The sequence below is a fragment of the Peromyscus leucopus genome, chromosome 19 (assembly GCF_004664715.2).
Source record: "Peromyscus leucopus breed LL Stock chromosome 19, UCI_PerLeu_2.1, whole genome shotgun sequence".
In the NCBI taxonomy this organism is placed as follows: domain Eukaryota; kingdom Metazoa; phylum Chordata; class Mammalia; order Rodentia; family Cricetidae; genus Peromyscus; species Peromyscus leucopus.
Genome location: NC_051079.1, coordinates 3,021,314 through 3,041,216, shown reverse-complemented (window position 1 = coordinate 3,041,216; position 19,903 = coordinate 3,021,314). Strand labels below are relative to the sequence as shown.

Here is a 19,903-nt window from a genome sequence, read left to right as displayed (position 1 = left end):
CTACTTTGTTTTGAAATATACTTTTAACTTCAGTCAATAAAATGAAGTACTTTTAATATTTCAGGAATCAAAAATCTGTCAAGCTAATGGGTTTTTGATAAAATGGAGATTGTATGTTGTACTATGGTACTTTTTATTTATTGTCTTTCCCTATTGAACCAATCTTTGTTTCAACTGATCATAGTATAGAATTGAAACAATCAACCTATAAAGGTATATTTTTATTATTTATTTTATTCATCTTTTCTTTCAAATCAATCAGCCTAAGGTGTTTTTTTTTTCATCTGTAGAAGATTAATTTTATTTTAAGGCTATTTCTTCTTTTAAAATTTTCTTAAAATTTTATGTATACATGCCTGTGTGCGTTTATGTCACATGAATGCAAGGGCCCGTGGATGCACAAGAAAGGTGTGTGTCGGATCTCCTGAAACGGGAGTGCTGAGGACACGGCCCTCCTGTGATAGTGAGCTGTGAGTGTGCATGCTGAGGACACGGCCCTCCTGTGATAGTGAGCTGTCCAGTGCTGGGGACAGGCCCTCCTGTGATAGTGAGCTGTCCAGTGCTGGGGACACGGCCCTCCTGTGATAGTGAGCTGTGAGTGTGCGTGCTGGGGACACGGCCCTCCTATGACAGCAGCGTGCTCTCCCAACCCCCGAGCCACCACCACCCCCCAGCCTCTTTTTCTCCTTTAAATATCCAAATTAAGTACTCAGACACTTTCTTCTGCTCGTGATTGGTTCTCATTTTGAAAACAGTGTGACCTGCGAGATAAATATTTTTCTTACATCTCATGTAAAAGGATGTATTTACAGCTTGTTTAAACAAATTGTCTTTAAGCCAAGAGTCCACTTGAGGTGCTCTAGTAAAATGCTTCGGACTGGATAGTTAATAAACAGCAGAAATTTATTGCCCACCGTCATGTGGTTGGGAAACGAAGACCCAGTGCCTGCAGATCGGGTGTCTGCTTAGAGCCCTCTCCGTAGACCAGGGCAGGAGTCCCCGCCTCAAGTTATTTCCTGCGAGCACTAATCCCACTTGGAAGGCAAGTCCGTGGTGTCTTAATCACTTCCCACAGACCTGCCTCTTAACACCACTGCAATGGGAATCAGATTTCAGCAGGAATTTTGGAGGGACACATGCAGACCACAGCACCAAGGATTCTCCTATTTCTTGTCTAAATAAAAATTGCTCATATTCAGGAAGAAGTTAGTGACGTAAGATTGCCACTCTAGTCATGAAGACTCCAGAGGAAAGGAGTTCAGCTGAGTAAAAAAACAGAGAGACCAGAATTCAAAGACATCATACGTGAAAGGGACCTAACAGATAGTGACAGAACATTCCACCCAAACACCAGAGAGTATCCGTTCTACTCAGCAGCTCATGGAAGTTTCTCTAAAACAGACCAGATTCTGAGACACAAAACAGCTCTTAAAAATGAAATAACCCTGTGTCTCCTCTCTGACCACACAGTGCAATAAAAGTTCAAGTCAACAGCAGAAGACTCTGGTAACTACAGGAACTCATGGAAATTGAACAACACATTACTGAAGAAGTCAAGAAAGATTTTAAATTAAAATAAACATTGGTTGACTCTCTTAAGAAGCCCACGTCCATAGTTGAGAGGGTTTCATCCTTTTCCTGAGATTCTCTCTCCTCCCCTTAATTCCATGCTCAATCTGAGTTAGACCTTTTTCTAAATAAACTCCCACTCTTCTTAGAGAAATAAATAAATATTTTTTAGACACATACCCGTTATCTAGTCCATGGTGGCTTTGAACTCATGGTCCCCCTCTCAGCCTCCCCACCGGGCTTAAAATGAAAGAAAACAATTTAAAAGACTTTAAAGTTCAAATGGTGTCCTCGGGACATGACACAGTAACTGCATTCATGAACTCACTGCAGCTGTGGTCACTGCACACACCTGCACACATCCGCACAACACACACACCGCACACACACCGCACACACCCGCACCCGCACACACCCGCACCCGCACACACCTGCACAAGATGGAACCAACAGTTAACATTGGAGCAGGCAGCACTGATTAAATTCAGCGTTACAGAGAGGAGACAGGAGAGGACTTGAAGGTATGAAGGGAGAGAGGGAAAGATGGAGTGGAAATGATCAACTTATACTGTAAAAGCATATACAAAACAAGAACAAAAACCTTCCAAATCCAGAAAACCAGCTGGTAACATTCAGCTCACTTTGGAATTAGTAGCAGTGTTATGGATCAGGAATCATTTAGTGTGTGTCATAAAGTGAGAACATTGTATCGTTGCTGGCTTAAAATGCAGTCTCCATGTTTCACTTGGACTGTTTCTGAAGGAGATGGGTGTAAGTGATTTGTAACCTTCAAATTCCAACCTTGGCGATTATCCGTTTGCTTGCTCCCATCCAGTTGGCATCCTAGTTACTCGCTAGCCGTTCATCCTGTGTGCCTCATCTGGGTGACGCTAACATCTCTAGAGTGTCCTCTAGGCTCTCTCTGCTGTGAGAGCGTAACTGTTCATCTTTCTCCTCCCGCAGCATGGCACCACACTCCTCATGGTCGCCTCCTACGCTGGCCACATAGACTGTGTGAGGGAGCTGGTTCTACAGGGGGCAGACATCAACCTCCAGAGAGAGGTAAGTCAGACTGTGCACGTGGACAAAAGTGACCGGGTGAGAAGACCTCTGGTCTTCATGGCAGTAAAGTGCTTAAGAGGACAGAGTTACCATCGCTTTGCTCCCACACCAAAGCCTGCCGCAGAGCTTACCGTGCCTAAAATCAGCGCTAGGAATGAACCATCATCAACTGTGATCATTTGTGCTACAGTAACTGGATAGCTGGTGCTGGGTATTTTATTTTAAAAATAGAGGTTTGTTTACTTCACAGTTTTGGGGACTGAAAACCTCAGATTCGGAACCACATCTGTCTGGCATCTGGTGAGGGCTGCCTCGGCTGCCTCACAACATGATGAGCTTGAAGAAAGGAAAAAAAAAATGACCATATACAGAAGAGACCATCAAGCACAGAGTGTCTTATTTTTTAACAACCCATGCTTGTGAGAACTAACCCACTCCAGGAGATCAGCGCTGATCTTTCCTATAGCTCCACCCACCGATGACCTCACCGTTGCCTCTATCTGAAAGGTCCCACTTCCTCCTCGGGATCATCACTCGGACACTGGGCTCCTAGCACTTCGTCTTTGGAAGACACATTCAGACCGTATCTGCTCTATCCCAGGCACCACCCCGCCGTCTTATCACATTCCTTAACAGTCACGTTTTTGTCTCAGACACGAATCAGTACTTCTTCCTCCCAGATGTTGCTGTATTTTTTGTCTGCAGCCTATTCATCATGAAACTTGGTCCTCACAAAACCACATTTACAAATCTCTTTTCTGCCTGGCAGTGTATTAGGGCTCCAACTCTGGTTCAATCTAGAGCAGCAGCAAGATGACAGTGGCATTTTAACACACGTTGGAGGTCGGGTCTGAGGAGACCCCACCTATATTCCCGAGCTGATGTAGGACCTGGTGAGACAAAGCTTTGTGGAGATGTGTGCTCTGGCCACTCTAGGTGTAAATTTGACCTCTCAGTTCACACAGACCCTGGTATGAGATGGGCATCCTGGGACAGCTCCTGGGCATAGTGGACCCTTGATTTTCTTCATTTGGCCTGATTCTACAACCTGCCTTACCTCTGGCAGTCCTTCATCTGCCGCTAAATGTTAGAGGCCTTGTCTGTAGACCGTGGAAAAACAACCTTTGTGAGGCTGGTCTACAGAGCAGCAGTGTGGACACTGCCGTCAGTTCTATCCATCTTCTCTCACACGGGTTCTTCTGGGGCAGTCTCCACAATGCTAGGTCCTTGTTTCAGGCCGTTTTCACATCAGCTGCTGAAACAAAATTTCTCTCTGGGATAAAGATGTTTAAGCCCATTTAGAAATATGTTTTTAAATTACCCTCATCTTTTTCTCTCTCTACTTTATAGTTCTTGTTTGTTATAACTTTAAAACACAAAGCAGATTTTCTCTAATAAAAACAATGCAGTCCAGAAATATACTTATTCAAAAAGTTGATGCCGAAGGGCAGGTACACTGTGTACAAAAACCTCTCGAGAACCACCAAGAAGAGCAGAGAAAAGAGAAACAGGGACTTTAGCTAGTGTATGGCTTTGTGGTTTTGTTTATTCATTCATCTGGTCACAATGGTCAACTAAACCAGCAGATGGAAACCTCTGTGCCCTGAGGACTTCACTGACGCACACTTGGTCCAGAGGTAAATCGTGACCCAGATGACAGGCTATGGAAGTTTCCAGCAGTCCCTCTAATTTCCTGAACCCAGGGCAGCCTCAGGCAATACAAACACTAACCCGGGGAAGGCCCCGAAGCACTGACTCCACGAGGGATCTTCGGAGTGTATTTTTGCAGCAGGCCTAAACCATGCCCCACTGTTAGTCCGTCTGCAGCTGCAGAGTGTGTCCTTAGAACTTCCCTAGCCTTGCTTTCCTAGGCCCATGGAGCTTTCTAGACCAGCTGGAGACCAGCGGTCCTGAAGGGCAGTCGCTCCTGAAGGGCAGTCGCTGCAGAGACCCAGCAGTGGTGACTGAAAGCAACAGGAATTGGCCTGGAGTCCTGGGCTTCAGGAGGAAAGAATGTACACTGAAAACTTAATTCAACTTTCAGAATGAACTCTAAATCCTGTTAGCTAGGGATTACTGTATCCGAATACATGCCTGATTTTATATATAAAAATTACCTCAAGCTGCTATGATCATCATTTTAGTTTATTTAAATAAATATCTTCTCTTAATAAAGAAAACACCAGGAAGAATCCCGGATACTCTCTAAACTTTATTTCAGAAGCAAGTGTTTTCATCAAAACCTCTTTACAGATATTCTGGAACTTAGCACCCTTCGCTGCCAGAGAGCCAAGGATGGGTGCTGCAGGTTCAGTCTGTGGGAACCATGGGGAGCCACTCTTGGCAAGCGGCCAGGCTCTGGGGATGGGCAGGTTGCCTTTCCCCTTGGGGCACAGCTGGACACAGAGGATTAAATTCGCAAAGGCATTGGATGTTCTGCCTCCCTGCCCCTTAAGAATGAATTTTAGAGTGATGAGTGCTGTCCACGGGACTTGATGCCTCCCCGGCCCCCAGGCCTGAGTCAGAATCAGTACCCACAGGTTCCAGGTGAGCTGTGGAGAGAGGTTTTTCACGGAGGCTGGAGAAGTGAAGTACGTTGGTTTCACCAAAAGCGCAGACTACCAATGTGATGGACATTTTTTTCTTTTATTTTCTTTGCAATTCCTTGTGCATGTACAGTGTGTTGTGATCATGTTCACTCCCATTACTGCCCATCCCCTCCATCCCTGCTGCTGATCCCCCTCTTCCCAGAGAGTCCCCCATGATGAGCATTTTCATAGAAATGATATACATTGGCCACTGCTGTGCTCTAATGATTTTGTTCATGGGACACTATGATTTGGGTACCAGTCTTTGAGTAGGCTTATAAAAGTGACTTCAAAGGAAACATGCTAAAAATACCATGTTTGGGTTGACTGAAAACATGAATTTAGACTGTTAGTGGTTAATATGTCCAGTTTTGAAAAATATTTTAAGCCTGCTTCTGCTCTGACCTCCAGTTAGAGAATTTACAAGCAAATTATTTAGATTTCCCCCCTTCTTTCTTCTTTTTTCTTCGCATTGATTGTTTTCTGCTTTGGACTAAACTGTGGAACCACAATTCTGCCTCCAGAGCTCTTCCACGTTTTAATTTATTCTCCTTTCCCCAGACACTACACCAAGTATATTTGTTGCCTCGTACAGCAGATCACCATGAACTGGGTGGCTTAAAACAACAGGAATTAATTATCTTGTAGATCTGGAGGCCAGAAATCTAAATCCAGAGTGTGGGCTGGGCTTCATTCCCCCTCTAGACATCCAACCCATGGCCTCCAGACTACATACATGCACTCCAGGATAATCATGAGTGGGGCCCAACACAAAACTTACTGAAAATACTAGGAGGCTTTTGGTGAATTATTTATGACTCATTTACACAGTTCCCAAGCAGGAACTTGGACGATGACAGTGTTGAGTTACGATATCAAGATTGGACATGCCTGCTTGAGGCCTCCGGGGGTGGGGGTGAGGGGGGGTGGGGGTGGTCTCCGTTCTCTGCTGCCTGCAGAGCTGGTGTGGCACCATCCCGTGCCTGTGGCTACCGCGTCCCAGTCCCTGTGCCTGCGGTCTCTTCGCCGCTCCTGTCAAACATCCCTCTTCATCCATCTTTTTAATCACTTTTTTACTGTAGTACATCTCCATAAAGCTCACCATCTTACCCATTTTCACCTTAGCCGTTTCAGAATATGCGGTTGTGGTACCATGGATACGTGCATAGTGCTGTGTAACCACAGCATCTTCTCTGTGGCTCTTTCCCAGCACTCCGCCCACCGGACAATAGCTGCCCCCCCCCCTCCCGCTGCACCATCTCCCGGATCCGTCCCCATGCCTTTGTGTTCTTCAGACACCACGGCAGAGTCTAACGGAGTTTGTGCTTGTGGAACAGGCTTACTCCATGTGGGAAATCTTTATGTTCCAAGCCTGTTGTGCTGTCTGCCTTGATTTCCCTCCTTTTAAAGCTAAGTAATATTCTGCCATCGTAGGCCACGCCCGTGACGCCCCCATTTGTCCACAGATGCGCTGCTCCACTGCCTCCACGCCGTAGTTCCTGCAAACGAGATTTCTTCCTCACTCTTTCTGTTTTCTGTTTTGTTTTGTTTTCGTTCGTTTGGGATTGGTTTAAGTTTTTTGAGATAGGGTACACTATTGTAGCCCAGGCTGGCCTCAAACCGTGGAACAGCTCACAGAGCTGAGCGGGTTCAGTTCTTTTTGCACTTACAAGGACACTCATCACTGTCCGGGCAATGTGGAATGGGCACCTCCTCTCAGCTCCTCAGTCCCTTCCTTCACTGTATAAAGTAATAGCACATCCCGGAATCAGGACGGAGTCTGGCCTTCGGGGGAGGACCACCCACTCTAGTACAAGAATACGTCTTCCTTTCATGATATTTCTCTCATCAAGAACTGGCAACGGGCTAGAGATGTGGCTCAGTGATAAGGACACTGGCTGCTCTTCCAGAGGACCCAGGCTCAATTCCCAGCACCCACGTGACAGCTCACAACTGTCTGTAACTCCAGTCTCAGAGGGTCCAGGGCACTATTCTGGCCTCCACGGGCACTGCACACACATGCTGCCTGACATGTACAGGCAAAACATCCCACATCATAAAAGGAAAACTGTAAAAAAGAAAGAAAGAAAATCGCAACAAACCAAACACGGCCCTCTTGGAGTTAGGAAGTCTGTGCAAAGATTCTGCTCTGTTTTATTTGCAAACTAATTTGGTTAATGTCTCTTTAAAGCCGTCCCCTCTCTCTCCCAGTCAGGTACAACTGCCCTGTTCTTTGCAGCCCAGCAAGGCCACAATGACGTCGTGAGATTTCTCTTCGGATTTGGAGCATCCACTGAACATCGGACCAAAGTAAGAGAATTCACTTGATTTTTCACATCCTGCTGAAGACATTCCACATCCCCGCATCCATTTCCTCCTTATCTGTGGCACAAATATGTGCTGCTCTTGCTGGAAGATTCTGTAGCCAAAGGAAGTCAATTTCAGGAGGTTACAAGTGGTTCAGGGTCAGCCAGTCTTTGGGATTCCTTCTAAGTTTTACACTTGGAAAATTTCATGGAGAATTACTTTTACTCTTTCTTACATCATTTATTTTCTGTTCAGGGAAACTAATCTATATCACCAGGTGTCTCTCTAACAGTCCCTAGTTCTGTGTTTTATTCTATTTCTATATTAGTTCCAATACAGTAGTAGGAGCTATTGGAAGTACTACTTGGTCCTGTAGAGCCAAGCACTGTGGCATGCATCTATAACTTCAGCCCTGATGGTGATGGGCAAGGAGAGACACTAGGATCCTGAAGGCAATTAGTGTAGACAAAATTATAAGCTCCAGGTTCAGTAACAGACACCGTCTCAAAATCACAAAATGGAACAGCAATTGAGGAAGCTACCCTAATGTCAACCTCTGGCCTACACATGCAACACATGGGTGCACATGTGCACATGCATGCACACAAGCACGTGTGCGCTCACTCACACACGTTACAACTAAAGTAGCAAGTTCACTGAACCCAAATCTCAACCCTAGAACTAAGTCAGAATGATCATGCATGACCACATGTCTACTCCAGGCATCTTCTTGCTTACCAAGCTAATGTTGGCTTAAAGTCTTTATGCAGAAGCCAATTTGTGCTCCCACAGATCCATAGAATGCAGAGCCCAGGATGAGCAATTCCATGATTCCATGAGGTCAACTGCAGGTGTTTTAAGAGCTTTCCATGGGCAGAAGTGTCAGGAGGTTGTGAGTTTCAATTTGAACCTGTCATCAAAACTGACTTGGTTTTAATAATCACCCTCTTTGTTACTAACTGCATGCAATTTGTAGCCTGAAAATTCTTTTAATAAAAGAGATCGGTCCTCTGTCAGCGCCACTGTATCTTACTATTCTCTTACCTCATCAGGAAGAGAGGGCAGGAAGTTGAGAGAGAGTTCCCAAAGAGCGATAGTCATTGCTGCTACTAAGCAGTGACTTCATGTCCCCCATCTTGCTACCAGCCTCAGCCTTCCACCTCTCTCCCCTCCATTCCCCATCCTTCAAGGCCGGTTCAGCCCGATTCCTTAACCGACAGTCCCTCCCTCCGTGATGCCACCTGCAGCTACTGTCATGCACCAGAATGTCACTTTGACTGTGAACACAAGACCTCTACAGCAGGCATTTACACCTGCCCCTGACTGTCACAGCCACACCCACACGACTAGTTAAAAGGCTTACTTTTCTGGGCCACACCCAAGACCTTATGAATCAGAACCTCTGAGCGTAGAATTTGCTTTGAATAAAATTTTTTTTTAAATCCTATGCCCAAATTTAGGAACTACACTATCATATTTTTAATTAGTATTTTTAGTGAAGTCACATGTATTGAATTCCTCATAATTAGCCGAAGTCTCCACATCACAGTTCACGGAACCGAGCATCCCTCTGAGGTGGGGAAGCTGCTCCCTTACCAGAGGCATGTGAGGAAGCCATTAGTGAGTGGCTCCTGGACCACAGACTCGGTGAGCCAGGAGTGCCATGTGGTTGGCGTACGTGCTCGTTCTAATTTCAGCTGCAGAGATGAAAGTGGAGTTGGTGGAGCAGAGGGGTGCCCCGCTCCTCATTAGAGCACGGGTACTCTACAGCACTCTGCTGGTGTCGGGGCCCATGCTTTAGAAGAGACCCAGACAAACTGGCACAGGTTCAAAGACGTGGACCAGGCTGTCATCATCTGCTCTTTTAACGGAGGCCTATCTTGTCCCATGAAAACATCTTAAACTCAGTGGCTTATAACCAGATAGCACCACAAGGAGAAGCCAAAGCTTGCCAAAGGGGCCTCTGGCAGCAGCTGTGGAAGGCCTTTCTGGTGACTCCGGGAGGACCTGACAGTACCTGGAAGTGAGCTGCACTCCTCACACTGAGAGGCAGATCTGTGACTCCTCCCTTGGTACAAGATACTTTGCAATGATAATAACTTGGCGAGACAACTGCATCGTGTCCCTGGCAGGTTATGCAAGGGTACACCATGCGCAGGTCCTTACGGTGAAAGCTTTCGTGATTGCAAAGAAAGCGTGAGAGGCTGGGGAAATGGCCCCATGATTGAGAGCACTTGATGCTCTTCCAGAGGACCAGAGTTCAGTGTCCAGCAGCCATGCTCAGTCTTCCGTAACTCCACTTCAGGGAATCCAACGCTCTCTCCTGACCTCGGTGGGAACCCCACATACACAGGGCATCCACTCACACAGACACACAGACGTGCACATACATACAAATAAAAAATAAAAAAGTCTTTACAAAATAAAGACCAGCTGGAGATGACAGGAGGGAATTGAGCTTATTATCTTGGGACATTTTCCTCCAGTTCTGTGAAGGGTATGCCTGGTGAAATACACGTTGCACCAGATACAACGCAGTGTCCTTTCCTCCCACAGGACGGGGGCACTGCTCTGTTGGCTGCCAGTCAGTATGGGCATATGCCGGTGGTGGAGACCTTGCTGAAGCACGGAGCCAACATCCATGACCAACTGTATGTGAGTGTCACCCTGACCACATCTAACATCCAGTCTAAATCCTAATGGCAGAACTGCCAACTTAGAGTGATTTTTAGTGCACCGTGGGGTTTTCCCTTTTTTTGAATATTTATTTTTATTATTTTATTTTATTATTTTTATTATTTTAATTATGTGTACAGGTGTCTGCGTGTGTGTGTGTGTGTGTGTGTGTGTGTGTGTGTGTGTGTGTGTGCCCGCAGAGGTCCGGAGGTGTCACATCTGCTGGAGCTGGGTTTACAGGCGGTTGTAAGCCACCAGATGCGGGTGCTGGGAATTGTGTAATGATAAGGTGGCCCTCGGAGGCCTTGGCAGGTTGGGCCGAGGTGCACAGCGGCGGGTGAGACATGCCACGCAGACGCGGCAGACACATCAAGTTACACATCAGACATTTCGTTCACGTAGCAAGTTTATTTTGGGGTGAGGGTAGAGGGAATGGAGGGAAGGAGAAAGGAGAGAGAAAAAGAGAGAGGGCAAGAGGTGGGAGAGAGAGGGAAGAGGTTTTCTCCTCTTAAGGGGGCTTTAACCTGTAAGATGACGTCAGGACGCTGGGCGGGGCTCCAAGGGGCGGGTCAGAATACTAAGGAACTCAGGTCCTGAGGAGAGCAGTATGTGCCCTTAACCACTGAGCCATCCCTTAGCCCTGCACAGTGGGATTTTCATCTGAGACATCAAGGGGAAATCAGCAAACGAGATGAGCTTTCCCTGTCATGGAAACCATGTCCCTTTTAAATCTGCGGGACATCTGGCACGTTTCACTCATGCAGTTCAGCTGCCCCAAAGTCCTGGGACACATATTAACTCCGGCCATGACAAGCCATGTGGTCCAGTGCACGGACTGCAGCCTCCCGTTGTAAAGACACTAGAGCAAAGGCATCAGGGAGAGAATCCAGGTTGTTCCAAGAGAAATGAGAGGTGAAAACCTTGGAGATGGGTGCACAAGGTAGGGCTGTGAGGGGATCTGCTGCCTCTGTGAGTCCGTTTGCAGCTAATTGGCAATTAGTACATAGCCCAGGGGCCTTTTTAATTGTCACTATGATTCCGTAGGCTCTATGACAACTGTTATTAATCTGGTTTTGTAGGAAAAATAAAATACGGAAAGATGAGGTGACTTGATGGAGTCTCGGGCAGGGAGAGAGTCCTGCTTCCAATTATCCAGGAACTGTGTTTAGGTGTTCCTCAAGTTCACAGAGCCCTTACGCCACAGGCGCTAGGTTTCCATAGCCGCATAATGGGCTGTGTGGGTGTGCGGGTTTCCATTTGAAGATCCAGAGCTTCCCTCGTTAACTCTTTGAAGCCCACAGCAGCTCCCCTTGCCCTCTGGCGCTTCAGAGTTTGTAAGGCTTGGGGCCCGAGATCCTTGATAACTCCAACAAAGAGCTTCTCAACCTGGCTGCCCATGAGACAGACGCACCTGTGGAGCGTTGCAAACCGCCAGTCCCGGCCACCCCCGCAGACCAGCAGAGCCAGCCTCTGTGGCCAGAGCGGTGGCCTGAGGAGGTTCTGACGTGTAACACAGGCAGGGCTGGGAGAGGGCTGGGGGTCTGCTGCGCACTTGTGATCCCAGCGCTGAGATGGGGGCAGGAGGGGTCTGGGGCTTGCTGGCCAGCCAGCCGAGCCAAACTGGGGTGAGTTGTGGGTACAGTGAGACCCTTTCTCCAAAAATAAGGTGGAGAGCAACTGAGGACTCCTACTATTGACCTTTAACCTATACACTTGAGTGCACATGCATGCATGCAGGCAGGCACGCATGCATGCACGAACGTATCCACGCATGCACACACACTTAAACACATACATATACCACACACCAAAAAAAAAAAAAAAAAAGAAGGAAAAATGAGTGTACATCTAAAGCTTTGGATGCCTCTCTATGTGTGGATGTAAGTAAAGAATAGCTGAGTGTCTAGGTTACTGTAGTGGGGGGCTGTATAGAAACTTTGGAAATGGAAAGGCAATTCTTATTTTCACAACATGACCCAGACTTAGCAGTCCGAATTGAGGGTGGGTGTAAAATTTATACTCATTAGACAATATCCTTCCAGAAGGCTCTTGGAAATATAGACTTAAGCTGAGCCCTTATTCATAGTAAATTCCTCTCTGTTATAAGGTGAATTAAGAAATTTCATGTGCTGTAAAATCATTTTTACTTTTAGTAAAGTTGGTCCAAATATTTCTATTAAAAACAATTGACCTGGGTGTGGTGGCGCACACCTTTGATCCCAGATACTAGGGGAGGCAGAGGCAGGTGGATCTCTGAGTTCAAGGACAGCCTGGTTCACATAGTGAGTTCCAATCCAGCCAGGGCTGCAGAGTGAGGCCTGTATCAAAAAATAAAATAAAAAATGATGGGGGTGGGGCACACATCAAAGATCTCTGAAAACAAACGGAACTAATGCCGTGATGCACAGTGAGAGACCTTGTGTGTGGAGAGTCTGTCTCAGAAAAGACCGGAGTCAGCCGCAGCTAAGGGCGGGGGGGGGTGGGGACGTTCTGTGCCAATACACCACAGAGCAGCTGAAATTTGCAGCTGTAACCAAACATCTGCCTAGAAATCTGTACGGCTGGTTTGTTTTTAATGATTGCTTCGGGGGTAATCCAGCACCTCAGCAGACACCAGTGGAAATCTGGCCCCATCCAGGTGACGCGCCTGGTTGGGTTTGTGCCGAGAAAGGTGTCTGGGGTTCCAGCTGGCCATTAGCACTTCCAGCACAAGGGGAATACCTGGGTGCTGACTCCACAAGACAATGTCCAGGTTTTCTACCGTGGAGCAGAAACAACAGCGTTGGCCCCACGTGCACACACACTGACCTGAGGATCTGGACAAACGCAACCCATGAATTTGCTGAAATCAGGAAGACATGATTCTGAGAAAGAAAAGGAGAAGTTGCCCCACACACAGAGAAAAGCTCACGGAGACTGGGGCTGTCACTCTGGGCTTGGTGCAAATCGCCTTGTGTTTATAGGTGTTGCTGGCGTGCACTGGGCTGGCAGGGGGCAGCCAGGTGGGGGGGGTCTTTCTAAGGCAGGTTTTCTGAAGTCACAATCTGTGCTAGTGCCAGCCCAGGGCTCTGCCACTGAGCCGCCACGTCCTTCAATACTCAGGGAAACTGCATGTTGAGGTGGAGAGGCCGAGGGAAAGACACTAACTCCCAGTTCAGAAAGTCACAGAAAGTGGGTTCTGGGGAGATAGGGAGTTAGTAAGGTGCTTGCTTCCTGATGTGAAGACCTGAATTTCATTCCCAGAACTCACATTAAAAAAAATAAAAAGCTGGGTCTGCTGGAGAGATCGCTCAGCAGTTAAAAGCGTGTGCTGCTCTTGAAAAGGACCCAAGTTTCGTTCCACATAGTGGCTCACAGCCATCTGTAACTCCAGTTCTAGGGGATCTTTTCAAAGCCCACATCTGGCCTCTCAGGGCACCCGGCATGCATGCACACATATATATGAGCATACAAAACATTAATACACATGAATAAAATAAAAATATGTCTTAAAAAGCTGGGTGTGGCGGTTTATGCTCGAAATCCCAGCACCTGGGGGCAGAGACAGGGAGAGCCCTCAGGGTCACTGGCCAGGCAGCCTGGTGTGAGCCCCAGGTCAGTGAGAGCTCAACAAGGTGGACAGTGCCTTCCTGAGGAATGAAGCTGGAGGTTGTCCTCTGGCCTCCGTGTGTGTGTGTGTGTGTGTGTGTGTGTGTGTGTGTGTGTGTGTGTGTGCACATATGCACCATTTATTTACCTAATAGCTCATAGCTATTGATTGGCAAAAAGAATAGAAACAGAAAAGAGAATGTGCTTTAATTAAGTATATGTACCTTTACTTTTCTTTGAAAATAAATATGAAGCCTGAATCTGAAGACTTGCTCTCTCTCAGGATGGAGCCACTGCCCTCTTCCTCGCTGCCCAAGGTGGTTACTTGGATGTTATTCGACTACTGCTGTCTTCAGGAGCAAAAGTCAACCAGCCAAGGCAGGTAATGTCATTGCCAAAGTCCGTGGAGCATGCAGCAGGAGTGCCAGGGGTCTGAAGCATCGTAAGCCTGGCATGTGCAGGCACTGTAGCATCCCTCAGCCCCTGCCTCTGTGATGAGAAGTTAGTCTTTGATTAAGATGGCTCCTGTTCTGTGCTTTGAGCTCAGCAGGATGCCTCTGAACTGAAGCTGACATCACGATTCAGAACTTTGAAAACTTGAGTGTTTAATGTCTGAGGTCAAGTACACACTCTGCCACCTCCTGTTCAAATAAATTATGACTGTGCTGAAGTAAAGTGTGTTGGCTGACCTGAGCCATAGGTAAGCAGAGGCAAGTCCTTGCCTGGCCTCTCCTGATACGCTGCTGTATCTCCTGCCCAACACTTTCCAACAAACCAAGAGAAGCCCTTTACATTGAAATCATGGGTAGGCCCTGTGCCTTCATTGCTTGCATGCATACTGCCATTGAGACTTTATTTACCAGTACCTGACATCTGTCCTTTGCTAACATCTGGCAAATCAATTAGCTGATACTTAAAGCTCTGGAATGCAAGACAACACTGGAGCCATTTTATATACGATAAATGTAAGGCGGCAGAGCTCTCCATTTTGTAGGAACCAGCTGTGCTCTGTTTAATTCATTGCGTCTGAGGTTAAGGAGACATTGCTGGGAAGGTTTCGTTTGTTTAGAAAAGTCAAACTGATTTCTTAAACGACCAGAATTGATGTGGCATGGGAATGCCTGGGTCTCTGCATATCACATAGCTCTGGGGACCCTCTAGACGGTCTGTGTTCCTGGCTGTAGACTTCTTGGGTCTTCAGTTGCCTGAGTACATAATGCATGAGAAGAGTCTGGGTATAGTAGGTTTGCTGTCAACAATCTAGACTTCTAGACCAGCTCTGCCAACATCTGTGGTTTGGCTCCTGGGGGTGGGTTTTGTTTTTGAGACAGGGTCTCACTTTGTTGCCCCCCAACACTCATGATTCAGCCTCTCTAGTGCTGGGATTACAGGCGTGCACCACTGTGCCTGCTTAGCTCGAGGGAGATTTTAAATTAAATTAAATGTATTATTTGTGTGCGTGTGTGTGCGCGCACACACACGCGTGTGCGTGCGTGCGTGTGTGTGTGTGTGTGTGTGTGTGTGTGTGTGTGTGTTACAGAATGCATGTGGAAATCAAAGAACAGCTTTGGGAGTCTGCTGGCTCCTTCCACCTTGGACTGTAGGCGTTGGATTCAGAGCATCAGGCTCTGCCACAAGCGCTTTTGCCCACCAAGCCATCTTGTGGGCCAGCTGTGTGAGTCTGACAAGCAAATCAAGGCCTCCGGGCCTTCACCTGGACCAGGAGGCTTGGAAGGATGTGCCTGACAAACCCTTCAAGCTCCCAGAGCTTTGATAATGGTTTTATCAACCTTCAGTCAGTATCCCCAGAGCAGTTACCATAGACCAGGTAAATCTAGAAATGTGAAATTACATGTTTCAAGCTTTTAAAGATGTGCTTAGCTTTGATGGCCTTAGAAGTACTCTTGGGAAGAAAGCAGTTTAGGAAAATTTGCACATTGGTAATGAAGAGATGGCTGTCAGTAAGACAAGCGTGACTAGAACCCTGTAAAAATGCCAAACACGATGACACGCGTTTGCTAATCCCAGCACTGGAAAAGCTGAAACAGACAGGCAGTTCCTAATAGGTGAGCCACAGGCCAGGGAGAGACCCTGTCTCAAAAAACAAGGTCAACCACTCCTAAAGAGCTATACCCACGGGCGACTTCTGGTCTCCACATAAAAGGACACATATGTGCATGTAATGCTCACGCGCGTGCGTGCGCACACGCGCGCACACACATACACATATACACCAATATACATTCATGAACACATACATACACAAAGAAGAAGAAAAAAATTGCACATCAGGCCTGCTAAAGTTCTCATTTGGAATTTGGAGTTTAATATTTTTTTAACCAGTCTTATTTTGACTCAAAAGCTTCTTTCTGTCCTAACTGATGGGAGGAGGTGGTGGGCTCTAGGTGGCATGTATTTGATTTGGAGGTCATTGTGACCACAGGTACCCTGTGAACTTGGATGCCAGAGGTTATTGAGAGTGTCAAGTTTCTTTCATTATATCTTTGCAAAGTAATTTGTCACTTCAACAAGCCTGTGTGTAAAATGTATTTCATTATTCTTATTCCTACAGCCATGTTTGCTTAGAAAATGATACCCAAGTTGGCATAAGTTGATATTTCAAAGACTGCATGGGTACGTGTTCACTTGAACCTGAGCTGAGTCACTTGTTATCACTGAAGCCAGGAGGTTAAAAAGTAACCCAGCATGGCAGCAGTAGCCACAACACATCCTGCTGTTTGCATTCCTCCAGCGTGAGGTTCACTGGTCAGCGGGTACCCTAGCCCATGAGGACGAGAGCCTGCCCTGCGGTTACAGAGCAAGGGACACACCCTTCCAAAGACTGTTTCTAACAAAGGGCTGGGTGACTGTAGGAGTCCAGGTCTGGAAAGATTGTTATTCAGGAAAAGTGTGTTGTAAAAATAAGAATTGCTTGGGTGGGAGAGCGGTGGAATGTTTCCTTCTGCTGCACGCTCTCACTCCACAGCGCTCTCACACAGTAACCGGGTCCACCGCCTGCCAGGCGCCTGCAGTCCTCCAGTTAGAGACGTAGCTATCTAGGTCAATGATTCCGTGTCCTGCCTTCTCTGACAGGAGAATTTCTGCTGACTCCATTCTGTCTAAGAAAACGAACATCATAAGCATGATGAACGTCGTACAAGAGTGGCTGCTTGGGTACAAGATATTTAGAGGTTTAAGGAAAGTGTGGTTTAGCGTTTTCTCACTAAAATGGCTCGCACAGGATAGAACATTCCAGGCAGGGTCTGGAGTTGGTGTTTTCTTCAGAAATCCCCGCTGGCTCATTAAATCTTCATCAGAAAATTCTTGAATGTATAAAGTAAGGACAAGGATGTGTGCCTTCCTGATTTCCCAATTCTTAATATTTTTTAGAAAAACTTGATGTGCGTGTGTATGTGTGCAGGTGCAGCACATCTGTGTAGAAGCCAGAGGTCAGTCTCAGTGTGCCTCCTTAGGAGAGACCGTTTTGAGACAGTATCTCCCTGGAATCGGGCACTTTCAATTAGATTATCTGTTCAGTGAGTCCCAGGGGTTCCCTCCCCTTCTCTCCCCAGCCCTAGGCTCAGAAGCACATGCCACCACACCCAGCTTATGTGGTGCTGAAGGTCAAACTCAGATTATCACGCTTGTCACATACATGCACGCGTGTGAGTGCACCCCCTCCACACACACACAACCAACACAACCACACACACACCCACTACAGCACAACGAGCATCACTGAATCCCACTGTCACTCAGGAAACTGACGTTGGTTTCTTTCCATGTGTCCTTTGAAAGGAGAACCTGCCAGGAGGCAAAGCTTTTTGATCACAGTGAAGATGTCTACTTAACCCACTGTTCTCCTAACCACATGCCCTGACACACACTTTTCCCAGCTCAACCCACCCACATTACTAGAGCAACATTTTCTAGAGCGGCCTCACCTGGTCTTGTTTACCCAGCAGCAGGCTGGCCCATCATCACTATCCTCCTCCTCTGCGTGTCAGTGTTCTGTGGGGTCTGATGGAAAGACCATCTAATGAGGGCATTCCCTAACACAGCGGTTCTCAACCTGTGGGTCGTGATCCCTTTGGGGTCCTTTCACAGGGGTCACCTAAGACCATTGGAAAACACAGATATTTCCATTGTGATTCATAACAGTAGCAATTATAGTTATGAAGTAGCAGTGAAAATAATTCAATGGTTGGGGGTCAGCACAACATGAGGACAGCATTACGACACGACAGTCTACAGAGAATGCAGACATGACTAGGACAAGTGAACACATAAGGAAAACAAAGCAGAGCTAAGAAAAAACAAAAAAAAAAACAAAAAAAAAAAAAAAAACGATTGAAAACAGCTAAGGACATGACATGATGAAATAGAGAAGAGAAATGAAACACAGTCCAGTGTTTTCCATGGACCATATGATGAGCACATAGTTGGCGTTTCCTTTCCCTGGACCTTGATCGTTTCATCTATAAACCCAAGATAGTAATGGTAACTTCGCTCTAGAATTGCTATGAAAATGATATAAAATATTCCCAGTAAAATTCTTACTGCAGTGGCTCTGGGTTGGACTAACTCTGGTAGCAAAGTTGTCTTGTTACTGGCCCTCATCACTACTGGTAAAGTTCCTTGTGTCTTGAGAAACCCCAACTACCAATAGAATTGATCCCAGAGACTATCAGGCCTGAAACCGACAGATGAAAGCAGTCTGTGCCTGGGGACTAGAAGGCCATAGAAGCGAGAGCATATAGCATTTCATATATGTGTGCCTGTGGAATTGATGGGTTGGTTTCTTTTTCCAAGTAGATTTTAGAAACCTAGATAAGATTATAGAAGATAAGTTTCTAACGTGAGTGGTATTATAGATCCTCTATCTGTAAAATAGATATAGCCTGGAAATAGCAACAGATGTGATAGGAAATGCCAAAGTCACCCTATTTGGTATTTGAGCTCTTTCTGGAATTATCATCCAGTGTTGAACACCTTTAGATGTTGCTATTTATTGGGTTGTTAGTCTTATTCAGCCTTCATGTTTCCTGTTCTTTCCTTGGCCTCCAGTCCCCATGTGCCCGTCATCTATTAATCCTCTTTCACTGACCTACAAAGTAAATCTAAATCTCCTTTCACTTGGTGTGAGCCCAATACTAACTGCCAGCTACTACCTGCGAATCTTTTTCTTTTTAAAGCGGTTTGGGCACTGGAGAAATGGTTTAGTCAGTAAAGTGCAGCCACGTGAGTGTGAAGTCCTGAGTTAGAACCCCAAACACATACACAAGCCAGGTGGAGCTGTGCTCTTCTATGACTCCATGCCGAGAGGGCGGGGAGGCAGATTCCTGGGACCCACTGACCAGCCAGCCTGTGCAAACCAATGAGTTCAGTGAGGGGTTAAGGTGGAGAGCGACCAAGGAAGACACCTGACGCCAGCCCCTGGCCTCCGTGTGCACATACACACACATGTGTGTGCACCCTCATGCTATGAGCATACACACACACACACACACACACACACACACACACACACACACACACACACACACACACGAAAGAGTGGGGGGGAGAGAGAGAGAGAGAGAGAGAGAGAGAGAGAAAGTGCTGTGGAGTGTATAACTTTTATGTCACAGTAATTTGTTCTGCTTAATATATTTTTTAACTATTTTATGTTCAGAAGTATCTAAAAGTATTTAAAAGTTTTTAAATCTTTTTTGCCCATTCCAATTCACTCTAAAACCTCAGAAAAAGAAAGGAATTGATTTGTATTCCATCATTTTTATGATGAAAAAGAAGGCATGGTATGGTGGTGCATGTCTTTAATCCCAGCACTCAAGAGGCAGAAGCAAGTGAATCTCTCTGAGTTCAAGGGCAGCCTGGTAAAAGAAGAGGAAGGTATACATTATTTCACAGAAATGATTGTGTAAAGAGTAATCTACTACTCAACTAGATAATAAATAGTCGGACTTGACATTGTGCTCTGACTCACAAGCCCTGGGTTCCAACATCAATCTGGAGAAGTGATCATCAATGCTGGCGACCCCACGTGTCCTGTACCATCAGCAGGACCTCACTGCTCCCTCCCCAGTTGTTGTACAGGGTCACCTGGAGACTTG

The 19,903-nt window shown here is 46.4% G+C and overlaps 1 protein-coding gene across 2 annotated transcripts in view; it reads left to right on the top strand.

Moving 5' to 3' along the window:
- Ankrd29 (ankyrin repeat domain 29) overlaps positions 1-19,903 on the top strand; it is a 47,170-nt gene that overhangs the window by 12,373 nt on the left and 14,894 nt on the right. For both annotated transcript variants that reach the window (XM_037196957.1, XM_028876684.2), the window contains exons 3-6: positions 2,533-2,631; positions 7,431-7,529; positions 10,083-10,181; positions 14,074-14,172. In XM_037196957.1, the coding sequence (XP_037052852.1) occupies positions 2,533-2,631; positions 7,431-7,529; positions 10,083-10,181; positions 14,074-14,172 (396 nt within the window). The remainder of the gene's footprint in view (positions 1-2,532; positions 2,632-7,430; positions 7,530-10,082; positions 10,182-14,073; positions 14,173-19,903) is intronic.